Source organism: Temnothorax nylanderi, unplaced genomic scaffold, assembly GCF_030848795.1.
Source record: "Temnothorax nylanderi isolate EJ_2023f unplaced genomic scaffold, tnyl_v1.0 TNYL_tig0287_pilon, whole genome shotgun sequence".
NCBI classification, from domain to species: domain Eukaryota; kingdom Metazoa; phylum Arthropoda; class Insecta; order Hymenoptera; family Formicidae; genus Temnothorax; species Temnothorax nylanderi.
Window position 1 is genome coordinate 84,062 of NW_027249349.1, and position 27,641 is coordinate 111,702.

General features: G+C 34.5%; 1 protein-coding gene across 1 annotated transcript; it reads right to left on the reverse strand.

The window, feature by feature from the left end:
- Positions 1-644: 644 nt before the first annotated feature.
- On the reverse strand, positions 645-26,825 carry LOC139780612 (venom allergen 5-like). Its single transcript, XM_071719341.1, has 8 exons — positions 21,209-26,825; positions 16,874-20,923; positions 6,137-6,258; positions 5,621-5,702; positions 3,482-3,642; positions 2,153-2,253; positions 1,230-1,324; positions 645-923 (listed from the first exon to the last, which is right to left on the reverse strand). The coding sequence occupies exons 2-8, from the start codon at positions 16,971-16,973 to the stop codon at positions 877-879; spliced, it is 708 nt and encodes a 235-aa protein (XP_071575442.1). The 5' UTR covers positions 16,974-20,923; positions 21,209-26,825; the 3' UTR covers positions 645-876.
- Positions 26,826-27,641: the final 816 nt, after the last annotated feature.

The following is a 27,641-nucleotide window of genomic DNA, read 5'->3' on the forward strand; positions in this document are numbered from 1 at the left end:
AAATGATAGATGAAATGTGTGCGTACGAGACCCATGGATTTTTTCCGCAATTTAAAATCATTTCCAATTGCATTTCGATAAAGATAAATAATCTGAAGACATATCTTAGTTTTTCAAATCGGTTTTTGTCCCCGTTACTGTGTAAGCATCTTTAGACATTTGCATTAAATACGAACTAGCTTTTAGAGAATCAGCCAAGTCGCGATAAGAATTCCGTAAATTTTTTTCGTTTAGGAAATACAAATATATCGATTAAAAATAATTTTACATCAATTTCTTTCATTTCTGTAGTTTTTTACAAGTATCGCAACAAAAACAATCATTCGTGATTATTGACGTATCGATGCCTATATACCGTGTAATAATTTCATATATGTGATACGTCTACACCGCTGAAAGATTTATATTTATGCATCAACGAGTAGCGAATACCAGTTCAAAATTTGACGGTACATTGTTCTTTTACCAACTTGACGAATAATTTCTGTAAATTATGAATAGAGACTAGACGAGTTGAACTATAGAATAATAAACAAGAGACTTTTCTAATTTTTATCTCAAACGAGAGATATTTTCAATTAGAGAAAAACGCATCATTTTCGGTGAGAACTGGATCTTGGTAGTCAAATAATATTAGGCACGAATAGTATTTTGTGTATAATTCTTCGCCTTAGCAAAGGGATATCTTCTCGATACATTTATTTTAATGAAAAGTGTTCTTGCTTTAATCCTACTAGCGTTAAAAGACTTGATCGTCAGTATTTATTATATCACAGTCCTACGTTTCCAAAAACGATTCATTAACGATGGACAAACTGAACAAGTTAAACACATCTCAAAACTTGCGTTCTTCATAATATATCCATATTCTTCATATTATCCATATACACATAGAGCTCCCAAATAATAGTAACTTCCACGAGCTGTAATCACATAACATTCATTAACATGAGCATGCTCTGTCACTATAAAGAGTGTACGCGAAATATTTATTTTTCATGTTTTTTTATCGAAAAATTAAAGATTCCGACTCGTAGAAAATTAAAGATAAAATTGTATCTAATTATACGATAGGAAAGGTATAATAGAACACGAGAGATATTCTCCGGAATGATCGGAGCCATTAAAATGATAATGATATCGTTAAAATTACAATTTTTATACATCTTTAAAGAAAGATGTATAAAATGTTGAATTGATTATGTTATAAGGCATGTTACGATACTAACAACATAATCCAGCGTATCTATTGCTGTAGGACATGCCATAATTGCCGCATGCAGGTTGGCCTAATTTGTAAGGTTGAAAGCCAAGTACATTTCCACTGAAATGACGTAAAGCCATGTTAAATGATGATTTTGGTATCACATGATTTCTCCCGTGTATTTAGATTCTTCGATATGTTTAAAAATTATCTTTCAAAACATTAAAATTTATTATCTACAATATATAATTCGTTATCTAACAACGTTGTAGAGAGAAAGAGAGAGAGAGAGAGAGAGAGAGAGAGAGAGCTGAATGACAGTCCAATTAAAAAATTTAGTTTAAATATAATTAATAATATAATTAATAAAAATAATTGGAGATTATTATATTACTTTCAATCTAAAAATGAAACTTTATGGGAATTATGAATTAAATCTTAAATGTTAACTCGAGAATGTTTATCAGAGTGGAAACGTGTATGTATATCTAAAACGCTTGCACAAAATCAAAACTTGGAAATATTAATTGTACGATACTTTTAATTTCTATAATGCTATCGAAATAAAAACTCTAAATATCATTAACCGTTTTTCTGTTAAAACTATTTTTTTTTATTATACTTTTGACGGATTATACATTTGACGCGCGCGCGCGCACGCGGTTTCTTTATTACAACTTATTTCTATTTGAATGTGTTAAAATCAATGACAGGTACGTTTATTTAAGAAAAATGGAATTACGATACATGGAAACGTTATTCGTATTTATTAAGGAAATTGTCCTGGAATTATAAAAGAGTCCTTGAGAAAGTATCGTGTCTCCTCGAATTAAAATCTAGTTCTGTAATACGCTACCCGACGCAATTACTTGCATTTCCACACTTTAATACCAAAGAAACGCAAAATATAGAAAGAAGTAACGGTATTTCAAGGTATAGAATTCTTACCTCGGGCCATAGTTGCATACGTAATTTTTGGTGTAACCGCGAGCCGGATCATAGTAGAAAGAATATCCGCATCCTAACAAAAAAGTGTCGCCCCATACCAACTGGAATTAATCCAAAATATTTTCTGCAATAATATTTCAAGATCCACAAATTGCTTGCGTGTAAGCATGAAGCAAGTGAGTGGAAACGATTATACTTTGAATACTTTACAGACTTTATTCAACATCTTCCAAGTATCAAAAATACCGAAAACGCCATTTTTCTTCCATCACATATCGATAATATTTTCCTCCACTTTTCTCTTAATTTCGAATTTTTCCTCAACAAAAATATCCAAGTCCTAATAGAGATTTTAAGATATAAGGAATCAAAAAGGATTTTTTAATCAACAATTTTTACGTAGAAAGAATCTAGAATGCAAATACGTGATTAAATGTAAATATTATTTTTCCTCAAGTATAAATTAATTAAAGTTCGACTTGAGCATCTTCTATATTATGCGCCTTTATTTCAATAGTATGATAAATATTAATAAAGAGCAAAGAAAAGCAGCCTTTTTTTGCGCGACGACAAACTCGTCGCGCTTAAACAGTCCTTTCGTACTATCGTGATTTCATGAAAACTCATAAAACGACAACAAGTTTGTAAAATAAGAATTAATTCGGAGGTTGCCGATCGCGAGTTTAATAAATCGCGAATTTTTCCGACTTGATTCGAAACTGACCCCTACACAAATGAAACCGAACAAATCTCTAAAATTATATTTTAGCATTTAACGAAGAAAAGAATGAGAGAAAGAGTTGTTCGCTCGTACAATATTTTTTTTCCATTGATGCAAAAAAATGTTTAACAGACTTTATCGTTATATGGGCAGCTGGAAAAGTTTGAAACCAAAACACATTTTTATTCGATGCTGAAAGCAATTTTGTTCCGAATATGCAAACTGTAATAAAAGAAATTGATTCTCATTTCATCGTGAAAACAGCGACTGTCTCAATGCAAAAATACGTTTGTCAAAAGTAGATTTTTCTACTTGCCCTACAAATTTGTCTCCCGACGAACAAATCGAATAATGAATTAATTATGACGACATAGTCTCGTGTTGCTTTCGTATCGCATATGTGCGATAAGAAATGCGATTTTGTGACGTATATAATAAATTAACAAACTTTTTCTTTCTTTCCGTATAGATTTTCTTTACATATCGTTTAAAACGCGACCGCGGATCGTTAGGTTAAATGCGTTAGGTTATACGCAACGGAAAGCTTTGAGCACAACAGTTAACTCTTGTATCTTTCGGAACTTTTAAACATAGTTCCTATTACAGACCTGTGTGTAGTGTCCGGTGATTTTGCTATAACCGGAATGATAGTATTGTACCTCGTTGAACCAGCCAGAAATTTGTCGTCTCCAATTCGGCTCACCGTCGTAAGGTCCTGGAGGCCTGGTCGTCCATGAGCGAGCAATGTTCTGTCCTACCGCAAACCTACCTATACGAATCAGACGATCGTTTTGATCAATCAAAGTGATCGTGTGCGAAATGTGAACAACGGAAGGAAAGTGCATTAATTGAGGAATAATTAATGACGAAACATATTTAGTACAGCGAGCTTCCAAACACAATTCTTGCCAAATGTTTGTATATACTTTTACTTGTTAAAGAAAAAGATTATTGATAAAGATTTTTTATTCGACCAAACTGGCCATCTTTATTAATTATAATCGTCACGTTTCAATGGGTTTTAATTCTTCTAAATCGAATGTAATTTTGTGTGTTACATAGATTTAGAAGAACCAAAACCGTGGTCGCCGCGTCGCGCGTAATGATTATAATTTACCAAAACCACAAGATCAAAACATCGCGTAATGATTATAATTAATGAAGATGACCAGTTGGGTCGAATAAAAAAGCTTTGTTATTAATTATTTACTGGCAAAAGTTTCTGATTTAATTTAAAAAGATTATTATTATTCTTGCTCAAGAATTAAAAAGTTATTAAAAATTTTCTATAGACTTATTTTACAAAAGTAAACACTTATTTTTAGAAAACTTGAAATATTTTTTGCGTTTAATATTATATTTTTACTTCATTACACAGTCAAGTGTGTGTGTGTAGAACGTTGTGCGATTATTTATTATGATGGAGAGATATTTTTCAACTCACGATTTACATAGGTATTTACATTGTTATGGTTTATCTATTGCGAAGTAATTTGATTTTTGACACCTGTAATATCTGTAATAAAATTTTATAAACAATATTTCTGTACTATTAATTAATATCGATCCGTACGTCAGCATTGAAAAAGCGCTTTTTTTATTAAAACAAATCGCGCAACAATAAAAAATAAAGTTACCATGTTGGAAATATTATCGTATAATTATTATATAGATATAGGTAATTCGACTACTATTATAATAATAAAAGATATATTGAAGCAAAAAGGTAACGCTAACATAATATTAATTTGATATTAATTTATTATTAAAATTTCGGCACAAAAGTAATAGTAATCGTCAATTTTAGGTAATAGTTTTGATAATAAGTATAAATTTATATTTTTAACATGAGTAGTCTAGTATTTTTTATTTCTCAATTTAATTAATATCTATAATTATAATTGTAATAATTTTAATTTAATAGGTACTTTTTGCACGCATTTTAACATATTCTTGCTAATACATCTTTGCAATCCTTCTTCTTGCATGTACACATATATTTCTATAAACGTTTAATATTTTATTTTATTTTATTAATTAAATAATAAAATTACGTTTGCCTAGTATATAACATAAAAAATGAATTGTAATATTCTTATTATTTCTAATTGTGGCTTTACCGGCTTTGTCGGCAAATGTCACTATGAAAATTTAATTATCGCAACGATGACAAAGATGCAAAGGAGACAAAAGAGGAAATTTCTACAGCGCTATTCTTCTTTGGCATACTATATTATATGGATAACATAATATTTCTTTGGCATTCTAAAAATATTATAATATTATGTTATCCTAGAGGCGCATTGATAGCATAATAATTATTATGCAAATATGAAAAAGCAATATATATATAAACAAATGTCCTGACTGACTTACTGCACAGACTGACAGAGACTCATCAACGCCCAGCCCAAACCCCTAAAGCTAGAAACATGAAATTCGGGGAGTATATTCCTTCCATGACGTAAAGCACCTACTAAGAAGGGATTTTTAGAAATTCGACCCCTGGTTCGGGGTGAAAAGGGTTAAAATGTGTTTTCACGGATTTCTCAATATCTCTTAAGCCCGATGAGATATCGACTTTTTGCTTACAAAGGATTATACCCATACAAATGCTTAAAAACATAATTCATGATTTTGCCCTAAAGAGGCAAATCTAGATTCGGGGGTGAATTATAGAATCCTTCGCATACCGTAGCGAAGCACAGGGTATCAAGCTATATAGTTACTAATAAAGTTTTACTTACGGACATTTCTCAGACTGTCGTGTGACTCGGCGCAATGATCCGCCCATCTTTGTGCTATCGCGGCAAGTTCATCATCCCATATCTACAACAACAATAAATAAATAAATAAATAAATATTCTATTACAGTTTACACATGTCACATTATGTAGCATTACGAAATGTTTTACAACTTTAAGGTCAACTTAAATCAATCAACTTGAATCAACTTTTGCTCTAGCCTGCGATATAATGAACCATACAAATTAGTGACTTTCAGAGTAAGAGTGCTCTTTTAACAAGCTTTATGTTATATAATGTTATTTTACTACTATAATACGATATACAAATCTGACTATTGCAAAAATTGATCAAAATATTATAATATTTAAAAGTAACCATGATTACATTTTTAGTTATGCATGTTATCTTTCGATTAATAGTACTCCATCCTCACATGAATCGTTACAGAGAACATATATCTTTTGCCTTTGAAAATATCGACTTTCTAAAAAATGAGGCGAAACACATCAACTTACCATCTCCATCATATTCGCCGCACCTGGTTGACCATGTATCTGTCCCAATGCCACTAGTTGCCTCAATCGATTGTGTTCGTCCAAGATAATCTGTTTTTCCTCACACGATATACCACCGGACCCTGTAAAGTGTAAGACGATAGGTATATGTGTTCTCAGCTGGTACTTTTCGAACAAATATATTTCTCTCTGTATCGCCACTATCGCTCACCATGTTGAAGAAGCGTATAACATGGTCACTCTTCCAACAACGTATATATATCGATCGTATATAAAAAAATATACGGGATGTATTATACGAATAATATATTTGATTACGTATTTGTTTTCTTTAGCAGCACAACAATTAAGAGGAGTAAGATACCAGGAAATTTATATTGAAAGTACACGGGGGAGTCGAGAGGAGAAGGGAGAGAGAGGTCTTTTGTCATTTTTAGTAGATAACGTTAACCTCCTGATATTAGTAATCATTTCTAATATATTATCCTAAAGAACGCTGCTGTAAAAAATAATAATAATCATAACAATGTCCAATATATAATAGATTGCAATAATAACATGTATTTTAATTAATTAATAAAATAGCCGAGGGTATTAAAGCAATCTATTTCATCTATATATTTAATTTCTTTTTAATTAAATTTATTAAATTTAAATTTACTTGATTTTTTATTTAACTCTATTACTTTTGTTGATTCATATACGCAGTTTTTAAACTCCTCCATTCGTTCCTATTTTCATAAAAGGAAATATGAACTTTAGATTGATAAAAAAAACTCCAAGTACAAGCCTACTTTTTTCAATTGACGTACGTATGATGTATTTTTTAAAATGTTTACTATATACCTCTACTGTATAAAATATTGTCAATTATTATTAAACTAGACCAAACTAAAAAACTAAAAAATTAATTAGATTAATTAATAATAATGAAGAAATGCTCCGCATTATTTTGTAATAGTAAAAACACAAATGTCACATATGCAATAATTATTTTATGGTTATCTATTAAATAATTAACTTTTTCACAATTATATGATAATAAATAATTTAATTAAACATTAAGAAATATATGAATTGGCGATGCATTTATACCTCACGATTACACGTATTTATATTTAATACTTTTTAGCAGAATTTTTTAGATTAGATAGCCGCGCACCGCACACTATTTCTAATTACAAAGATTGAATGAAGAAGATCACCACGAGTGATTTGATTTCACTTTTATCTTAAACAGTTTTTCGTCGTACCAGAACTATTTGCTCCTCTCGGATTTTTCCTTGAGATGCCGTAATCTTTTCTCACTGTTCTGTTCTTCACAGCAAGCTGGCAGATTGTGCAACTATCCGAAAAACTTTCTATGGAAGTTGGTTGGTAGCTATGTTCCCCTTGTCTTTCTGTTGGTGCATCGAGAGAACTCCCGTTTCGTAAGTTTTAACTTCTTATTGGGACGGCGAACTGATGGCGTCCCTTTTATTCACTTTATTACGTCGTTTTCAACGTCGACTCGGACTAGTAATACCTAACGATCTATAATTAGGAAGAAGTTGTGAGGCTCTAAAAGTTTTTTTCTGGAAGAGATGCATCTTCGGGTATCCATCGAATTTGCAATGATACGAAGAACATTTTGCGCATTCCAAACTTCAATCAAGACAAATCAGTGAATCAATTTTCACCTCGATGATATAAAGATTGCGAATGTAAATATTATTATTTGTATTTGCGTTATCACGAGGCCGAAGAAGAGCACTTATTGTTGTAGCGTTAGAACGCTAACACCCGAAAATACTACTCAGAGTATTCCATTCCGCTACGAATTTAATCACTTTTGTCCGCATGGTGCAGGCCGCAAACCGCAACAACGCTGCAACGGAAGCGTTGATCACACAGGGAGAAGAACGAAAGAGGTGAGTAATTGCATAGCATTTGTGAATAGCATGGACCAAGTACCGAAGTCGCGCAAATTTTGCATCGGTAATACGATCGGTCAGCGTGCCGCGTGTCGCGCGAGTTGATTGTTACCTTCGATCGTATGTATATCGTATAGGTATATATGGGAGATCGTCGACGATCACAGCCGTCACATCCCGCAGCCTGCAGTTACTTCCAATCTATCTTACGAGATTCGCGCTCGTATCCCTGAGCGGTCTTCGTGATTCTTTCTGGATCCAAAGACAGCTTAATGAGGTAAATGGACGCTGTCGGCTTTACTCCTCATTGAGTTTGCTCGTTGTAGGTACATCGCGGTGCATCCAAGAGTTGAGAGATTCACATTACACTCGAGCATACTTTTAAGAAATTCTCTCTGACTAAGAAATATAAGAGGAATATAAGATTTTGCCCATTAATTTGCCAATTAATCATTGCAAACCTGTTTCTATATTTTTTATGTGTCATATTCTTATGCGCTATATAACGTTTACATCTTGCTATACATCTTTTCAGGAAGCAATGAAATAATGTGGGATCGCGAGCGACGCAGCGGCGCCCTCGCTTGGCTGAGAGTAGAATGAGGGCAGTCGCCCGATAGAAGCTATACGAGCAAGACGTTTGTGCGCTTCGTTAATAATAAAGTTCTTTTCACTATTTCCTTGTAAACCTCGTGTTTCTTTCCGTACGATCCTACAATTGGGGGCTCGTCCGGGATAACCGCGGATATCGGGATCACGGTAAGGTCGCGAGTGAAGACGACGTACGCGGGAAGAGCGACGAAGCGAGAAAGTTCTAGAAGTCGCGAGAGGCAAAGGCGAGTGCCTACGCGAAACGTGTCCGTACGCGTCGAAGAGGCGATTCGGTCCGGCGGATACGAGACAGTTTACGGCGTTCTAAAGGAGGTTTTTTGCGAGTGCGGTAACCGTAGTGAGGACGTTGGATAAGGCGATCCGACGACGAAGCTGTTGTGCGGCGACGAAGACGAAATCGCGTACAGCGGGACGTGGCAAGATGGCCTCCTCGGCGGGAAACGCGGCAAAGAACGATATGGCGACAGACGATACGACGAAGAAGACGGAACAGCTTGCTCTATCATCGACGAATAGCAGAGTGGGCTTGCGCGAAAAGCATAAGGCGACGGATGACAATCCGGGAAACGACGATGTGCTGGTGGCGGACAGCGCAGTTAATATTGACGACATGACGAAGAATCAGCTCGTAGAGCGATTACGTCAATTAAAATTGCCCGTGTCGGGGCTAAAGGCGACGCTGCGTGAGAGATTGCGGGCGGCTACACAGGAAGACGATAGCGACGAAGACGAAGACGTTAGTGACGAAGAAGATGGCGAGGACACGGTGTTGCATTGTGACGAGGACGAGGGGGAACCCCCCGCGGTCGGTCATAGCGGTGGGCGCCATGATCGAGGATCATTATCGACCGCGCGACGAGACGTGACATCGACCGCGCGACGAGACGCGACACCGCCCTCTCGTTACAACCATATGTATTACGAGGAACGCGAACCTAACCCTCTCGGCGTGAGAACGGGACAGCTCGTGTTGACATACAAAGACGTTGAAGACGCGCTGACACCTTTCAGTGGCGACGGCACACAGAACGTAGGAAGATGGTTTACGTCATTTGAAGAGACTGCTGATTTGTGCAGGTGGACCGACGTGCAGAAGATTATTTACGCGAAGAGATTATTACGCGGTTCGGCTAAACTTTTCGTAAATTTCGAGTGTCGAGTACAATCATACGGTGCGCTCAAGAAAGCGTTGATTAAAGAATTCGGTAAGACAATGAACAGTCGGCAAGTGCATAAAGAACTGAGTGCAGTGTCGAAGAAGTCGGACGAGACATATCAAGAATATGTCTATCGCGTACTGGAGCTTGCCAGTCACACGGAGATGGAACTCGAGGCTAAGATACAGTACATTATCGACGGTGTTAAAGACGAAGAGGTAAACAAATCTATATTATACGGTGCGACGACGATTAAGGAGTTACGTCAGAGATTTGCGCAATACGAAATACAGAGAAGTAATCGGAGTAAGGCGCGACAACATTCGCAAGTGCAAAGTAAGAAGAAGCCGGCGAGTAATGCGGCTCAGACCACGACAGCCATTGCTAGCAAACGATGTTTCAACTGTGGCGATACGAAGCATCTAGGTAAGGAGTGTCCTAATAAAGCGAAAGGGTCTAAATGTTATTCATGCGGTGAATTCGGGCATATTGCTGCAAAGTGCCCAAAAGGAGCAGACTCAGCGAGTAAAGATACTACTCCAGTAAGAGTGGATGCGCTCCGATCTCACAGTGACAAGAAGACGTATAAGAAAGTGAATATTCTAGGGAAGGATGTTACAGCCGTAATCGACCCTGGAAGTGATCTGCATCTCATTCGATCCAGTGTTTACGTGCATCTCGGTGCCCCTCCAATCAGGCACGAGATTACGAAGTTCAATGTCGTAGGCGCATATAACCGGAGTACATTAGGAAGATTTACGGCAGACGTGTCCATCGATGAAATATTGTTCAATCTGGATATCGATGTAGTGCCAGACGATTATACTGGACATGATTTAATCATAGGCGGTGAGTTATCGGATTTAGCTGAGATCCGTATAAGAAAACGACAAGCTGTCATAAGAAAGCTCAATGACGACGAATCGAAGACGACGACCGAAGATGCTAACTGGGCGGAAGTATTATGTATTGGCGTACAAGATAACGAAGAAAAAGAAGCAAAAGCTCAAGTTACCCTTGATCACGTGGAAGATCCGAATATTCGAGAGCGTGTACGAAAATTAGTAGAGGACTATCAACCGAGGAAGATAAAGGACAGCGGCGTGAAGATGCGTCTGATACTCAAGGACGAAATACCGGTACATCAGAATCCTCGTAGATTGTCGGCGGAACAACGGAATGCTGTACGCAAGATCATTGACGAGTGGATCGAGAAGGGGATTATACGACCGAGCAGCTCGGAATACGCCAGTCCAATAGTCCTGGTGAAAAAGAAAGACGGAACATGGAGGTTATGTGTCGACTATCGAGGAGTAAACCGTAAGATAGTAAGGGTAAGGCAACCTTTTCCACTGATCGAAGATCAACTAGACGAACTGGCAGACGACGAGGTATATTGTGTGTTAGACTTGAAAGATGGTTTCTTTCATGTACCACTAGACGAGGATAGTATCCGTTATACAGCTTTTGTGACGCCAGACGGGCAGTACGAATTATTGGTACGACGTGTGGAGTATTTGGGACATATAGTGGAGGCGGGAACAGTAAGGCCATCCGAGAAGAAGATAGAGGCGGTGATGCGATTCGAGAAACCCACGAGACGTGATAAAGTACAGAGTTTCTTAGGATTAACGGGGTACTTCCGGAAATTCATGCCTCAATATGCTTTGATAGCACGACCCCTGTCGCAGCTGTTAAGAAAAGGAGTAAAGTTTACGTTTGCTGCCGAGCAGGAACAAGCTTTCGAACAACTGAAGACGGCTTTGACGAACGACCCGGTGTTGAAATTATACAAGATTGGTGCCGAGACGGAACTACACACCGATGCTTCAAAACACGGTCTAGGAGCTATTCTATTGCAGAGGGATGCCGAAGATAATCAGCTTCACCCGGTGTACTACGCCAGCTGGAAGACTGTTGGAGCTGAAGAGAAGTATAGCAGCTACGAATTGGAAGTTCTAGCGGTGATCAGAGCTTTACGCAAATTTCGCGTATATTTGCTAAATATTCCCTTCCGGATTATAACGGATTGCCGAGCGTTTGTGCAGACGATGTCGAAGAAAGATATGTGTCTGAGGATAGCCCGCTGGGCACTACAACTTGAAGAATTCGATTATGAAGTAAAGCATCGAGCAGGCACAGCCATGCGTCATGTAGATGCATTGAGTCGGAATCCGGTGGAGTGTCTCACCATACACAGAATGCAAAGTGCATTGGTGGCTCAAATTAAACAAGCTCAGACGGACGACCCGGAATTACGAGAGAAGATCAAGTCGATGAAGACGGACGGTGACAAGGACTTTGTAATGTCCAACGAAGTATTATACAAACAAGATGGTGGAGAACTTTTGTTGGTCGTGCCTAAAGTCATGCAGAAGGAAGTCATCTTGCAGGCACACGAACGAGGCCATTTTGGATGGCGAAATACTGAACATCTGCTACAGCGTGAATATTGGTTTCCTCAGATGCGATCCAAGGTACAGCAAGTTATTGGCAACTGCATACGTTGTCTGTTGGCAGAGAAGAAACGAGGAAAAGCTGAAGGTCTGTTGCGGCCATTACCCAAAGAAGATAGACCACTTGATACCTACCACATTGATCATCTAGGTCCAATCCCATCCACGAAGAAGAGCTACGCTCACATATTTGTTGTAGTAGACGCGTTCACGAAGTTTGTTTGGTTATATCCTACTAGATCCACGACGACAGATGAAGTAATCACCCGATTACGTAAGCAAGCTATGATTTTTGGAAATCCTAGGAGGATAATTTCAGATCGAGGAACGGCGTTCACATCGCATGCTTTCAAGCAGTATTGCGAAGAAGAGAATATAGAACATAACCTGATTACGACGGGAGTTCCACGCGCGAACGGTCAGGTCGAAAGATTGAATCAATCCATCATTGCGATACTTAGTAAATTGACGTCGACGAAGCCAGAAGAGTGGTATAAGCACGTAGACAAGGTGCAACAGTTTATCAACTCTTCATTTAACCGAAGTATTGGTACCTCACCATTTGAGTTGTTAATAGGAAAAGATATGCAATTAAAAGAGGATCTACACCTACGTGAGATTCTACAGAAGACGGCCATCGAGACTTTTCAACAAGAGAGGTCAGCGATCCGCAGCGAGGCGAAGGAGAATATCCTGAAGATTCAGAAGGAGAATCGAGAGACTTTTAATAAAAAACGGAAATCTGCTACCAAGTACCGAGTTGGAGATGTCGTAGCCATTCGACGAACGCAACTAGGTCCTGGTCTAAAGGTGCACCCGAAGTTCTTGGGTCCCTACAAAATAGTCACGGTGTTACGGAGTGACCGATACATCGTAGAGAAGCTTGGAGAACACGAGGGTCCGAGACGTACGAGTACTTCAGCAGACAATCTAAAGCCATGGCCTAACCAGGCCTGGGATCCAGACATTGACGTCCCAGGAGGGAATGACAGTGACTGTGACGATGACGTAGACATCCTGAGCATCGAGGACGATGCTGATTTCAGAATGGCCGAGTGTGGGATCGCGAGCGACGCAGCGGCGCCCTCGCTTGGCTGAGAGTAGAATGAGGGCAGTCGCCCGATAGAAGCTATACGAGCAAGACGTTTGTGCGCTTCGTTAATAATAAAGTTCTTTTCACTATTTCCTTGTAAACCTCGTGTTTCTTTCCGTACGATCCTACAATAATATACGAGCGTAGTATTATTTCGCAGCTTTCATGCATTAATCTTGTCGGTAAATTATTAAATTGAGAATCTCCACACTTTACAGTTATGTAACGCACGATAGATCCTAAACTATTCCCAAACCAGGTTATCGTCATTAAAACATGGAGATTTCTCGTAAATATATATGTGAGTGTCGTACTCGAGGCACTTTTGATAATGATCGGCGATTTGAATTTACGGCAGTCGTCGAGTTCTATTTTTTAAACAAAAATATCCTGCCGAATACAAATGTCAAAGAATTTCTGCACACGAAAAAATGCCTATACTAATATATTCTTCAAATTGATTTCTATCTTGATCGAATGGAGCAGGTTTTCTGTCCGTTGATCACATCACGCGTATCTGTTTAAAAATTCACCGGGCTACCGCTACTGAGGAATAATCACAAATTCATCTATAATTCTATAATATATATTTCGACTTGGTTTCTTTTCAGCTTAATATTACTGTTTTAATTTATTCCGATAAGCGCGAATCAAAATTAATTATTTCTGAACGTTATTACAGATGGATTGACGAAAAGACGTTTAAAAATATGAATTGCATTAATTAAAAAAAAGATGCTATAAATGTAATTACATTAAAGATATATAATAATTATATTAATTAAAAAGAAAAAAATAACGTATGATAAACAACATTTCATGAATTTCTTTTTATGTTTCTCTCCGTTGCCTCATCTCTCTCTCTCTCTCTCTCTCTCTCTCTCTCTCTCTCTCTCTCTCATTAAAAATGTGTTAAAGATTAATATAAAAAGCGATATGTAAAAAATGTAAAAATATTAAAATAGAATAAAAAATACAACTATTGTAGCATATATCTATATTGCATTGAGAGATTGTCGTAAATTTTTATCGCGGAGCACCTCTTTCGCGGTTATATTCGTTCTAATGATGAATTCTGATTTATATATTTACTCTTAAGACATTAGTATCCTGTTCTTGACAGTTGGATAATGAGCAGAAAAGAGATCATTAAAGGACACGAAACAACATTGTTGGCGACAATCGAGTTCCTTTTTCGGTGCACGCCAATTATAATCATCATTGGAGACGACGCGACGCGACGCGACACGACGCACCGTGTATCATTCGCTCGTTTAGCATTCATTGAAAAGGCGAAACAAACTCGAATGACATCCGCGTATTTGGTTGATGGCCGGCTCGCTATGACTGGGAACATCAGTTTCTTTTTGTGCCGGAAATGAGATGGGCTTGGTACCGCGAGTGTAACAATGCAATTTGGCCGACACCTGCCAACTCCATTCCATCATGGAGCTCGTAGTTGAATGAATTTCGTGGGAAAGAACTTGTGTTGTACTAATAAATAAATAGCTCTTGATCGACTAATTCTGCTTAGACTACAATTTCTCTGCTTGGTCGCCTTTGTGCAACCATTTTCTTCTTTCGATAATAAATATACCAAGTCCGATATTGGATTATTAACTTTACGATAACACTTAATTTTTTTAAATTTATGTACATTAGTTTTACCGTATTAATTTTACCAAGTTTTATAGAAGAGAATAATATATCTTAAAATATTATAGAAATTTAATGTTTGTAATGTATTTTTAGTTTAAGAATGTGTAAAGTGGGAATAATAATTGACTTTTATTTACAAGAATAGAGAGTTTAATATTCCAACGAAAAAATTGTGCATGTTTGTAGAGATCCAATGTAAATGACCAAGCTTAAAGATCGTAAATAGAGAAATCAACTAATTGTAATAATACTATTATAAATTTGATTTATATGCCACTATTCTAATTCTTTTATATTATTATTTGTTGTTTATTATTTAAATAATAACGCTCAACAAATATATATTTAAAATAATTTTATAAAATTTCATCAATTGTATATTTTTTGTAATATACTCTTGCGTACGATATCGGCATCATGATGATCGCATTTTATAAGACGAGATACAAAGTGTCGCGTAAAGCGGACCTTTAGTAATAATTTCTTTTTTTCTTAATTTTTATTAATTATATAATATAATTAATAATAATATTAGTTGTTGTACCAATATTAATATATTAATACAACTTTCTGGATGTAAAATTTTGTTGCAACATGGAAAAAATTAATTTATAAAACTAGGTTTATAACCATCCGCGTATTTATTCGATTAATATGATTTGAAGACTGATTGACAAACTATAGGAAACTGCATCAATGAAGACTATTCGAGTCTTTGAAAGAAACGTTTGCTTCGTCAAACATGAGACATTTTGTGTGAATTATTTTGATTGAGACATGCACAAAATGTCAAGTAATATTAGGATAAAATATACCGTATCCATCCCTTCCTTTCTCTTTTTCTCTTCCTTTAGCTCGCGCTTAATTTCAGATTTACGGGAGGAAAAGCGAATTTTTTACTTTCTTTTATTAAAGCGATGATGACGTATCATCGCTTGAGACGTGTTTATATTCGTGCTTCATAAATACTGCTCGCGCGAGTTTTATATACTGAATTATTCAATTCGATTGTCGTTAATTCTTATATTCGTAATAATATATTAAATTTATAATTTTAAAATACATACGCACATATGTATCAAATATATGACATACTTTACGTAACAAAACAATAAATATAATGAAAAAAATGCATAAAAATTTTCAACTGTGGAAGGAAAAAATGAATAATAATTATAAACTATTATATATGTATACTAAATGTGTATACAAAAATTCTTTGCAAACTAAATCTGTTGTGACATTAAGAAATGATAATCTTCTGCCAACGTTTTAGTTTTATAGAAATTATTAAAAATTTAGCTGCTCTTAATAATAAACATTGTAATTTTGTTGAATAAATCGATAAATCAATATATTATTTCAAAGATTACATAAAGTCTCTCTTGAATGACAACAGACTTAATTTATCCATCATGATCGGTATATTCCCCCAAAGCATGGTCACCAAAAAATTAATAAAATCTACTTTTTCTCAGCAACTTTAGAAAAGAAAGAATTTTTCTTTAATCAAACTTTAAAGATATAAGCTATGATGAAACATTATTTATCATACGATTACAAATTTTTATCTTTATTTTAATGGAACTTTCGAAGCCATGGTTACCAAACAATGAAATTTGAAAAATTGTGATAAATAATAATCTCTTCCCCTCCCTCCCTCTCCCCCCCCCCCTCTCTCTTTCTCCTTTTCTCGACATTTTCATGAAAGAGAAATTGACTGAAATTACTATATATTCGTTGAAAATAAAGCGTGAAGCGCTCTTTTACTAATGTGCTATTCGCCAATTGACGTGTGAAACACTTTGTATCAACGTCAAAAAGTTGTTCAGACATCGCATACTCACTCAGCATAGTCTTTCCGATGCACGACGTTTGGCAATGATTCACCAGCAGACATGTGACAATCATTGGGAAAAGGCCGGCGTTTCTCTCGGCGAGCGTCATAGTGACGGACAAAGGATTCCACCAGCTTCAAAATACGAAACAGATTCTGGAGGCGAACACAGAAAGACTTGATTAGGACGGAAACTCGTAGTGACCTTGGCAATCAAGATTTGGTCTCCTTTAAATCTCGACGACAATCAAGAAGTGGAGCAAGCTGGCGCAAGGATTCAAGTGAAACAAGCACGTCTCCAAGTCGTTCACTTCGGCACGTGTTGGACCAATCGGTCGATTAAATCGGCCAATTTACGACCGTCCGGAGATATCGACGTATAGGAAGTCGGAACCGTCCGCAAACCGGTCGGTGGAACGATCCAAACTAATAGCCAGCCACGCCGATTCCTCGTGACTTTATATATCGTGCCACCTGTGCCATAGTATGTCCATGTAATTGTTAATGAACCAGTCGGTGCAGTGGGGAGTGCTGCTCAATACCCGGGCGAACAGGGTAACTTTGATTTAGTACATATACGCTCAAGGTTGAAGGTTGAATGCGGACTCGGTGATTCGAAAAACTGCCCACTACAGTCGATAGATTTAATTGCGATCGTTTCATTTAAAATCCATAAAGCAGAGCGCGTTTTTTTTGCGCCGAATACTGTTGTTGGCTGTTCTCGATTGGGCTTTCCAAATAAATGGGAAATTTGAATTTTCGTTAAAATTAATACAAACTTGAAACAAAAGCGTGTAACGTATAACATATTCCGATAATATCCTGGCAATATTTTGGCCATGTACATTTTTCAATATGCGATATGCGAGACGCTCTTCTTTATTAAGTATATTGTATTTGATAGTCAAAATATTAAATATGACAAAAGTTTTATCTTAATAAATTTTTATCCCAAGAACAAAAAGATAACACTGCAATGTGAAATAAAAACGTGTTCTAATGATAAATGGATTATAACAATGATTATAACAAGTTCTCGATGAGGAAAGGTAGACACAAAGTGACTCTCCATTAATGTTTTAGCATGAATTACTGTACAACTTTGATTATCGATTTTTGAATGTCAGATTCAATTCGTTCTTCATCGACTTACTCCTTTCGTGACTTTTTGTCGTGCGCTTTTGCAACAATGGATCGAAATCCCTGCAAAGTTCCAAACAAGTTAATAGAAATGTCTCTAAAACTTATAACCTGTAGTCGTCTATCGTTCGTCTAACCAGCTAACTTGTCTAAATTAAAGAGAGATATGTTTGAAGCAACCTGATCAAAACTGAAAAATTTATTGTAGAGGGAGAGAGAGAGAGAGAGGAAGGGCATTACAAATAATTTAAAATTAGTCAAATTTATGATCTAGAGAGCACGTACCGAGTAATGAGATTCTATTATTAATCTTTTCATCTAAAAGAGGCATTTACAGTTCCTGGCCATATTATATTTATATTATGATACCGTCTATTGATTATTATTGTTATAATCCATCGAATTGTGTCAAGAAACTATTGTTCTATAGAAGATAGTCATTTGTTTATGATGAATTTGAAAATGTGTGCAGGGAACGGGTAAAAAGAGAAGAAGCAAAAGAAGTGGTTACCACAAAAACACATCTGGGATGCAAGAGACATACAAACATTAATAGTATGCCAAGATGAATCGAAACTTTAAAATAATCGTCAAAGGCGGCTTGACTAAATATTAAAAATATATGTATTTTTTGACTGCCTAAATATCCTAAATAATTGACAAAAATAATGAAATGCATGATTATTGCTATCAAATCTGTATGTTTTATTATTCACCATTGTTCAGAGATATCAAGTGTTTTTTTTAACGTGTAAATATAAAATTTGTAGCTTTTTTCTCCTCCCAACTGGAATTCTATATATTAAATATATTAAAAAATTCAGATGCGTCTAATAATATGGTCAGAGACCGTAGATGGTCCAAATATTGTATAGCAGGTCTATCGGAAAGTTGGAAAAATTAATTTTTCTGAGAAAATCTGCAGGGTTAGCAAAATCAATAGCACGCGAACGGCGCGAGGAATTATTTCGTCAATGAGTTTATTAAAATTAATTGTACCGGCAAGAAAAGTCGAAATATTTCTTTTGTGCTAATTATTATAAATATACGCTCTTTATTCTGTTTCCGTTCCCTTCTACCTCTTGGTAGATTTACCGAGTGAATTGAGAAAAGTAACCACGTCGTCACTAAATTTCACTTCTTTTGTTTCTCATTCTTAAGGCATCCTCTACTTTTCTTTTTCAAAAATTTACATATTATGTCAATTTGACGAAAATTCAACAAAACTATGTACCCGAAAATATTTTCGGACATGATTGGGACAACAACGGAAAGCAGGTGGAAATGCACAAGTAGTTATAGTGTCCTTATTGGAAATCATTAGAACCAAGTTAACCAATGACACAATTTTATTTTCCAACTAAACCACCTAGCTTTTTAAACGAGAATGTGAAATAAAAGCATATTTTGCATTTTGTACGAATTGTCTCTCTTATGCTTCTACCGCGATGTATTTGTTTCGTATTTTGAAATATTTCTTGCAATTTCTGTCATGTGTAATAAGTATATACACAAAAATTTTAGTCGCATAAGTAAATACAGGCTTTTTTCCTGCCGTAGAGAGATTACACCATCTAAATTAATTATCCTTTTGTTTATTAATTGTTAAGGTTATATCTTTTTTGTACAGTGCTCTCTCTCTCTCTCTCTCTCTCTCTCTCTCTCTCTCTCTCTCTCTCTCTCTCTCTCTCTCTCTCTCTCTCTCTCTCTCTGTCCTCGGCGACATTATAGCTCCAATATTTTCATTTCGGCAATTTATTTCCAGTCACTCTTTTCTTTTGCGACATCTGAACAGGTTTAGGCTCGCACGAATAACAGCTGTTGTGAGCTTCGAGTTCAGCTCTTATTTTTCCGCGCGATTTCTAGGAATAGCCATATCCGGTCATTTTGTATATCTATCTGAACCCGAAGACGTTCGCCGAGTAAAACCGCAAAAAGACTCGGACGATATTATTTTATTTTCGCAATCATGAATTAGCCGCTTCTGATAGAATTTCACACTCTCACATGTGCAATTGGCCGTCCGTCGCGAATTAGCGTACTTTCTGTTTTCTTATTATCTTTTTAATAAAAGACGACACATGCGACACACCGCGCAAAGGTATCGCATCATATAATAAGAAAATCTTTCCTGTACATGCGACACCCGCAATGCAGAAATGTCAATCAAATAACTGATTTCAAAATTAATTGTAATTTAACAGAATTTTATTTTTTAGAATTTAGAAAGAATTATAAAAGCATATGAATTGGAACGTTGCACGACTCTTATTTTTTGGAATTTATTAAGAATTGATTATAAAAGTGGACTGGAACATTTCATGACTCTCTTTCCCCGTGCGCGCACGTGTGTGTGTGTGTGTGTGTGTGTAATTGCGATGACTTTTTCAGTCACATCTAATAAGATAAAGATAAGAAAATATTTCGCAGAAACGTGCTTTCATATTTAGCCTAAATTTCGATGAGGACACGTTTGAGGTTTATATACGATACGCGAGCCAGTTCTATATGATTCGCAAAATTTGAATAATTTATTCGCCGCTGGCGTCGTTGTTTATCCATCTTCGGAATCAAAGAGAAGATCTAGTGAATGAACGCCCGGGTGTCTCTTCAATGCGCGGATAAAACTTTTTTTTCTCCTTGCTGAGCGTTTCCCAAGTTTTACAGCTACTTGGCATATTTAGAGTCTCATAAAAAAAGTCTCTCTCGTTCTGTGATAACTTGCTCGGAGGTCACCTGGAATCACGTTTTTCGCCTAATGAACAACGTTTAACCAGCGAGCCGACCGGTTCGGTCAATTAATCAGGTTGTGATTTGTCGTATGGGAGCAGACAGCCAGGCACCAAAGACCGTATAGTTTCCTCCAGTAAGATATATAAGATGTCTCATCAGTTACCCCGTACGTTGCCCTGTATTATTCCTGTAAAGGCATTTCCTTTTTATTCGTAATTAGTAGAAAAATTTTGCACGCATGTCCTTGCGTGTAATATATTTTATATATTTTATATAAAATGTCTCATAATTGTTGAAACTAATAAAACTTTCATTTGAGCTTTATTAATTAAAAAGATATTGATAATTGATAATTTAATTTAATTTTTAATATTATTAACATTAAATTAATAATTGAATTGTCTCAATCAGAAAAGTCAATCAATTTTGATTTAAAAAATATTTTTTTAAATTTATCAGAAATAGCACTTACAAAGCTTGATTGATATAGCACTTGCAAGCGTCATCAAACACTGTACAGTACCTATTAAAACGGAATATATTAATACGGAATATATATATGTATTGTGCACATACATATGTATATATTAGGTATTATATGCGCATCTGCCGCGCGTGCCATTCTCCACTAAACCATATAAAAGACTCTATTGGACTGTACATTGGATTTCATTGATAAATGATCATTATCGGGGTGAAATGTATGTAATATAAGTGAATAAAAAAACAGATACGCATTATTCAATGTCTTTATTATATAAAACGGAAACATGGAAGAGTATTTGTAATAGAGAAAGAAATTAGTTATGCAAAACGATGCTCAAAAAGTCCTTGCTGAAAATTTTAGATACCGATGACCTACTTTGCAAGAGTTACACAGACTGTTGAATCTTAGAAGCAAAGTTTAAACGAGAAATATTCCGAAATTTTTGTGTACAGCGATACGAGTTTTATCGAACGTATAAAATTGTCAGATACGTACATATACGTATAACTCTACACTGCAGTTATGAAGTTACATTTTTAATATTTTGTTGTCTTTTAAATCTTTATTCCGTTACTGATATCTGCGTATAACCGGCGTATTACCAGATAAGGATCCATGAATACCGATTAATATTAAATTAAATTTTATTAAAAGATTAAAAGAGATTGCAAACTTTATAAAAAAAAGTCTGCATTAAACTCGCAATTTCTTTTTAAAATACACAATTATTTTGTAACTTCTGCCTTTTCTTTGATTTATTACATTGCACACGTACGCACACGCATAATGAGTCAAAGAAAAGGGAAGAGCAAGACGAATGCAACATCGTTATATTCATCCTGGTCCCGCCAATAAATATTCCTGCTTGTGGCCAAGTAATCGCAGCATGTTGAACGACTGAATCCAATACGTGCTGGATGCAAACATGCGACTCTCATATCCGTCGGGTTTCCCTAGACAGCTGCTCAAATGCGAGAATGCAATCGGTCGATCTACGATTCAAAGCAGAGCAAATTAAAGTTGTGCGCTACAGGTGCGGTGCATCCTTCAAAGATAGGAACGTAATATCGGATCGGATCGGTGTAAGGGGAGCGGGAAAGGATTGAGAATCAAACGTGCCGAGGTGGCAGGTCAACGTCATCCTTTTTCTTTTCCATCCTAGCGAACATCGCCGAGAGTTATCCGTTAAAAGGGAGGAAGTGTGCGCCTCGAGATGAGAAGAACCAAGAAAAGAGAAAAAAAATAACAAAAAAACCTGAATCCCTTGAATCAGTTCTCACAGAGCGACAATTTCAAAACTCGATAAGATTTCTTTATCAAGGACCTATATTCTTAACAAGTCTATTTACCGTTTATATAATAATTGACGAAACTTGCCACGAGATAATGTATCTCTTTCGTCCATATTTGCCTTTTTGAATGACGGGTCAGAAAGAAATTGTAACAAACTCGGGATATATGTGATTGTGTCTCTTGAAATACCGATATATATATAATTATAGACCGTAATAATCTTCGTAGATGTTAGTTATTTATTACAACTACATTAATTTATTTTATACAGATCATTTTTTCTTTACATAATAATTACATATAACGTTATAACATCTATTATATTTTTACGTTTATACTTAACAACACTTAACGCACAGTAAGTATACGTTTCTCTCTCTCTCTCTCTCTCTCTCTCTCTCTCTCTCTCTCTCTCTCTCTCTCTCTCTCTCTCTCTCTCTGTCATTCGCTCACTCACTTACTCACTCACTCACTCACTCATTCCCACGTTTTTGTCCTCACCACTTTGTTTCGCTTTTTTTTACAAAGTAAAAGTGGCTTCGTCTCGTATATATGTATGTGTATATATAAGGTGAATTACGCAATACGGACGTGTAATAACTTCTCATAAAGAAACTGACCCATTTGAATTGCGTGTATATATATAAAACATATACATGTGCGGATGATCAAATTTGTGTAGAATACCAATGTACTCTTTAACACTAGAACAACCAATACCGTCAAAATGACGGACTAAAAATTTTTTGGCTAAAAATGGCCAAACGTTATCGATTATAAAATTCGAGTTTTTCTCGTTAAAAATTTTTTGTTTTAATTACAGAACCACATTAAGATGCTTTCCATTAACCATTCTAATTTCAAAGTTCTGTATGTGTATAGAATGTCTACACATACCACACAATAATGCTAGTTGTTCTAATGTTAAAAGAAACAAAAATCTACTAGCAGGATTGATCGATACAATCGATAGTCAAATATTTTTTCAAACATAACAGTCTGATTTCTCAATCATTTTCTAGAATTTAGTAAAGATTTTAGATTGAATGTAAGAGGATATGATGCATCCTGCTGTAACATCTATCGTCTGTTGGACCGTTCTAAATGGTATAAATGACATTATTATTATTATAATTATCGCCATACATAATATTAACTATTAACATCTCTCTCTTGTTCTCTTAATTTTATCTATTATTAATGTAATGCATATTCAATATGTAAAGCATACGCTCTCGCGAAACATTTGATATGCGCATATGAAACAAATAAAACTCTTTCGATATGATATATATATGATATATATCATACATCATATATTATATATGTATGATGTACGATATATGATACGTAGTGTTTTGTTATATACCTATATATATATTTTTTTTTACACACGCGCGCGCGCGCGCGCATGTGTGTGTGTACCATTAGAATGTTTTATGTAATAAAAGGTATGTAAAAGAAATTATGTATGTCTTTTTTTATATATTTGTATTGTTACATAGAAAATTTTGTGAATAAAGACTCAACAAATATTTACTCGTGGAAAAATGGGTGTCAGTGCGGTATAGAGGTATGTTTTTGTATTTAATATCTAAAAACTCGATGAACATAAAAAAAGTTTAAATGTTCTCCTGCTGGAGAATCGATGCAAACAAGCCACTCATTTTCTCGAATAAATCGTGTTTCGTCGATTCTTTCGCGTTCGCTCCTTCAATTACCCCCGCTTAAGTAGCCTATACTCCTAGATCAGACTGCTTCGTCGAAATTGGATACTCGTGGCAAACTCTTTGCAAACGACGTGCTCGGAGTGCCGCAAAACTTTTATCACTCATAGATATTTTTTTACAATAGCACTTTATTAGAAAATTACGCGCAATTATGAATACAATGTAATGATTAAGATAATAATACTGGGAAAGAATATTATATACGTAGTGTTTTGTTATATGTATAATTAGAAAAGAATTATTTTACTATGTTAAAAAATTCTAATGTATAATTAATTTAAGAAAAATAGTTTTAATTTTATGATAAGATAGTGCGAAGTGAAACATTAATTTTACCTTTGTTTGTGACTTTAGATGATTGATTTTGTTAATTGGGTAACGTGGGGTTAAAGCCATATCCTAAACTCGTGGAGAATATAATATGATTTGTGTGAGTAGTAATTTAATTAACTCGATAAGAAGGCTGCATCTCTAAGAAGGTGCAAAAGTGAACAAAGATGTTTATTTGATTACCAATAAATATTATTTTATCTTGACGATTTATTTTAATGATTTTTAATATTTTGATGGTTTTTAATATTCATGAACAAATTTTTTAAGAGTATTACGATAAATTTAATGGTTAATTAACGATCATTATAATGTGTACAAGATGTGTGTATCATATCGTATATTAATACAGACAGGAGAATTGTGTGTTTTTGCTAAACTGATATCGCGCAACGAGATATCGCTAAAAAATAATAACTCTTTTATTATAAAATATTCTTCAAGTTCAAACTTGCTATTAAATATTATCGATAATACAATTATAATTTATATAAAATCTTTTAACGTTATCATACTGTGTTATATGTTAAGAAATTTAAATTTGAATGTTTATAATAAATTTAAATTATTTTTTATATAATTTATAAAAATAATATATAAAATTGTGTGCGAGTGACACTATAGTAGATATTCGACAAAAAAAGATATATATATGAAATATTTCAATAATGCTATAAACTACTATAATTATCTGTATTAACTTTACGTGCAGTTCTTTCATACCTACGTAATTGAAAATGTAAAACAATTGTAAATAAATTTATAAAATATTTATATAAAACAAAAGTATGTGATAAACGTGATAATAAATAGTTATCTCGCACATCTAACAAGCATTAAACTTACAAGATGTCACGTAATTGATAATTAATTTCACATTTGCAATTAATTAATTATTTTTAATTGGCAAAGTCATTTACCTTCACTACTGCATTAGATTGTCTATCACATTGACTGTGTGTGTCGCAAGAGTCGAGGTTTTATCGACGACTAGTAAATTTTATCGAATGTCAATGCTTAAAATATGTATACGAATTAATTCGTATCCTTTCGACTTTTCATTTTAATATATTTTTCATGTAATAAGTTTAAAAATGTAATAAGAAGGAGAATCAAAATATATAATGTTTTTTCATTCGTCTAAACGTTTTCTTTGGATATTAATGTAGTTTATTTTGCTAGATATCTTTTATATTCGGTATAAAATAAAATCTTTTTACTTTCAATGTTTTATAAACAACATTTATCATTGAATTACTTATCTCTAGAAAAAATAAAATCTTAGTGTTTTTATTTTGATTTTTATCATCATCGTCGTCGAAAGATCTGAAAAGTAAAAAGAAATATATATTTTTTTGTTTTCTTGTGTATCTACCCTGTAAAAATTTTCGCGGACATTTAATTTACGCTAACTTATATCTATGTGTAGGTCTTTATAGAGCATCCAAATTTGGTTTGCTGACCAAGTTTGACCGGTCTCAATTTTTCGCAGGCTTATCTATATATTTACAAAGCAAACACAATAAAGATTTGTCTCTTTTATGTACAGTAGGATATTCGCGCATGTAGTGCGTTTACTTCAATAAAAAGTTATTAACTGCTTGGCTAATTATTAATGACTAAACATTCACGTCTAACATTAACTATAATGTCAAATTGCAAGAGAATCACTCATTTGTATGCAGTCGTTTCTACCAATTTTATCTTTTCAACTGTTTTATCTTTTGAATGCCAATATACTCTTTCTCTGAATAAAAATATGCAGGTAACAATTAACCTTTTCTTTTCTCGAATACGAATACTTCTAACACAGTGCTATAAACAAGATGTCTTTCTATTTTCCTTTTTGTTTATTTTTTTTTGTTTCCGGAAATATTACATCTCATTCTATAAGCGTTCCAAATGCAAAATTTATAAAATGTTTGTCTAACATTTATAAATTTAATACGTTTCGTAATTACGTTATAATAGTCCAGGATTTCGTCCTGGACGGAATGTAACTTAATATCATTAAATTAACAGCAACTTTTTTTAGAATTACGTTTATTGTTATAATTATATACCTACTATATTTCGTTTGTCACGCCTATATTTTTATATCGTTTGAAAATACTCATTGTAAACCTCGGATCCCCATAAGATCTCTCTATAAGATTAGTGTTTCTTGTGTAAATATGGTAAGGAAATGTGATAAATATATTATGTTTGTTAGTTATTGACTTATATTTCGAAAATATTTCTCTTTTATTTTATTTTAATTTCCTCCATTCAATAGTCACATATTTGTTTGTTTCTATTATTTATTTATTTATTTATTTAAAAACATTGGTAAGAAAAACAAAAGTTTAGGAGAAACGTTAATATTAGAATCTAATGAGGATGTCTTATTGAAATAAATGTAAAAAAACTTTTATTACCCATGCAGCTCAAGTCCCACAAGTAATCACAAATATCTTTTATATTCGGAATCACGTCACTGTGCGTATGCATATATCGAACTTTTATTAGCGAGATTAAGATTTACACTTCAGAATTAAATAATATAGAATGTATTTTTTTTTCGCGGTTTATTACTTGTATAATGCAGCTGCAAACACTTTTCGCAGTTTAAAAAGATTTTCAACTTGCGTTAGCTTTATATCACTCCTAATATCATTGAATATCGTCAAAAATTTTTTTTCTATACATATTTGAAATATTTGCCGACATTAGAATTTGTTTCAACACTGAAATACGTTTATTTACCGCATTAATTATCGTCCGAGTTGTCCGACTTTCGACGCAAAATAATTTCAAATCTCGTTAATTTAGAATCGTTACATAATTGTAATTACATTATGTCGTTCTATTCATGAGATGCAATCATATACTTATTGTTAGCGTAATTATTATAAACTTGCCAATGCGTAATAAGTGGCTAGATTTGTGCCTCATTAAATAATTATCATTTTTTCTCATCAGTTTTCTTACAATTTATTTAATCCATCAGATTTTTTAGATTACGCAATATTTCGTGACGCAATTGAAGTATCCGATTTATATGCAAGTATATCTTGTTCGATCTA

Excerpts from the sequence above, each read along its gene's own strand:
- LOC139780612 (XM_071719341.1), bottom strand. The coding sequence starts at position 16,973 with ATGACGCTCGCCGAGAGAAACGCCGGCCTTTTCCCAATGATTGTCACA. Across the intron at positions 1,325-2,152 it reads GTATGCAACTATGGCCCGAG|TGGAAATGTACTTGGCTTTC; the intron begins GTAAGAATTCTA and ends ACGTCATTTCAG. Across the intron at positions 924-1,229 it reads TAGATACGCTGGATTATGTT|CTCGTGGAAGTTACTATTAT; the intron begins GTTAGTATCGTA and ends ATGTGATTACAG.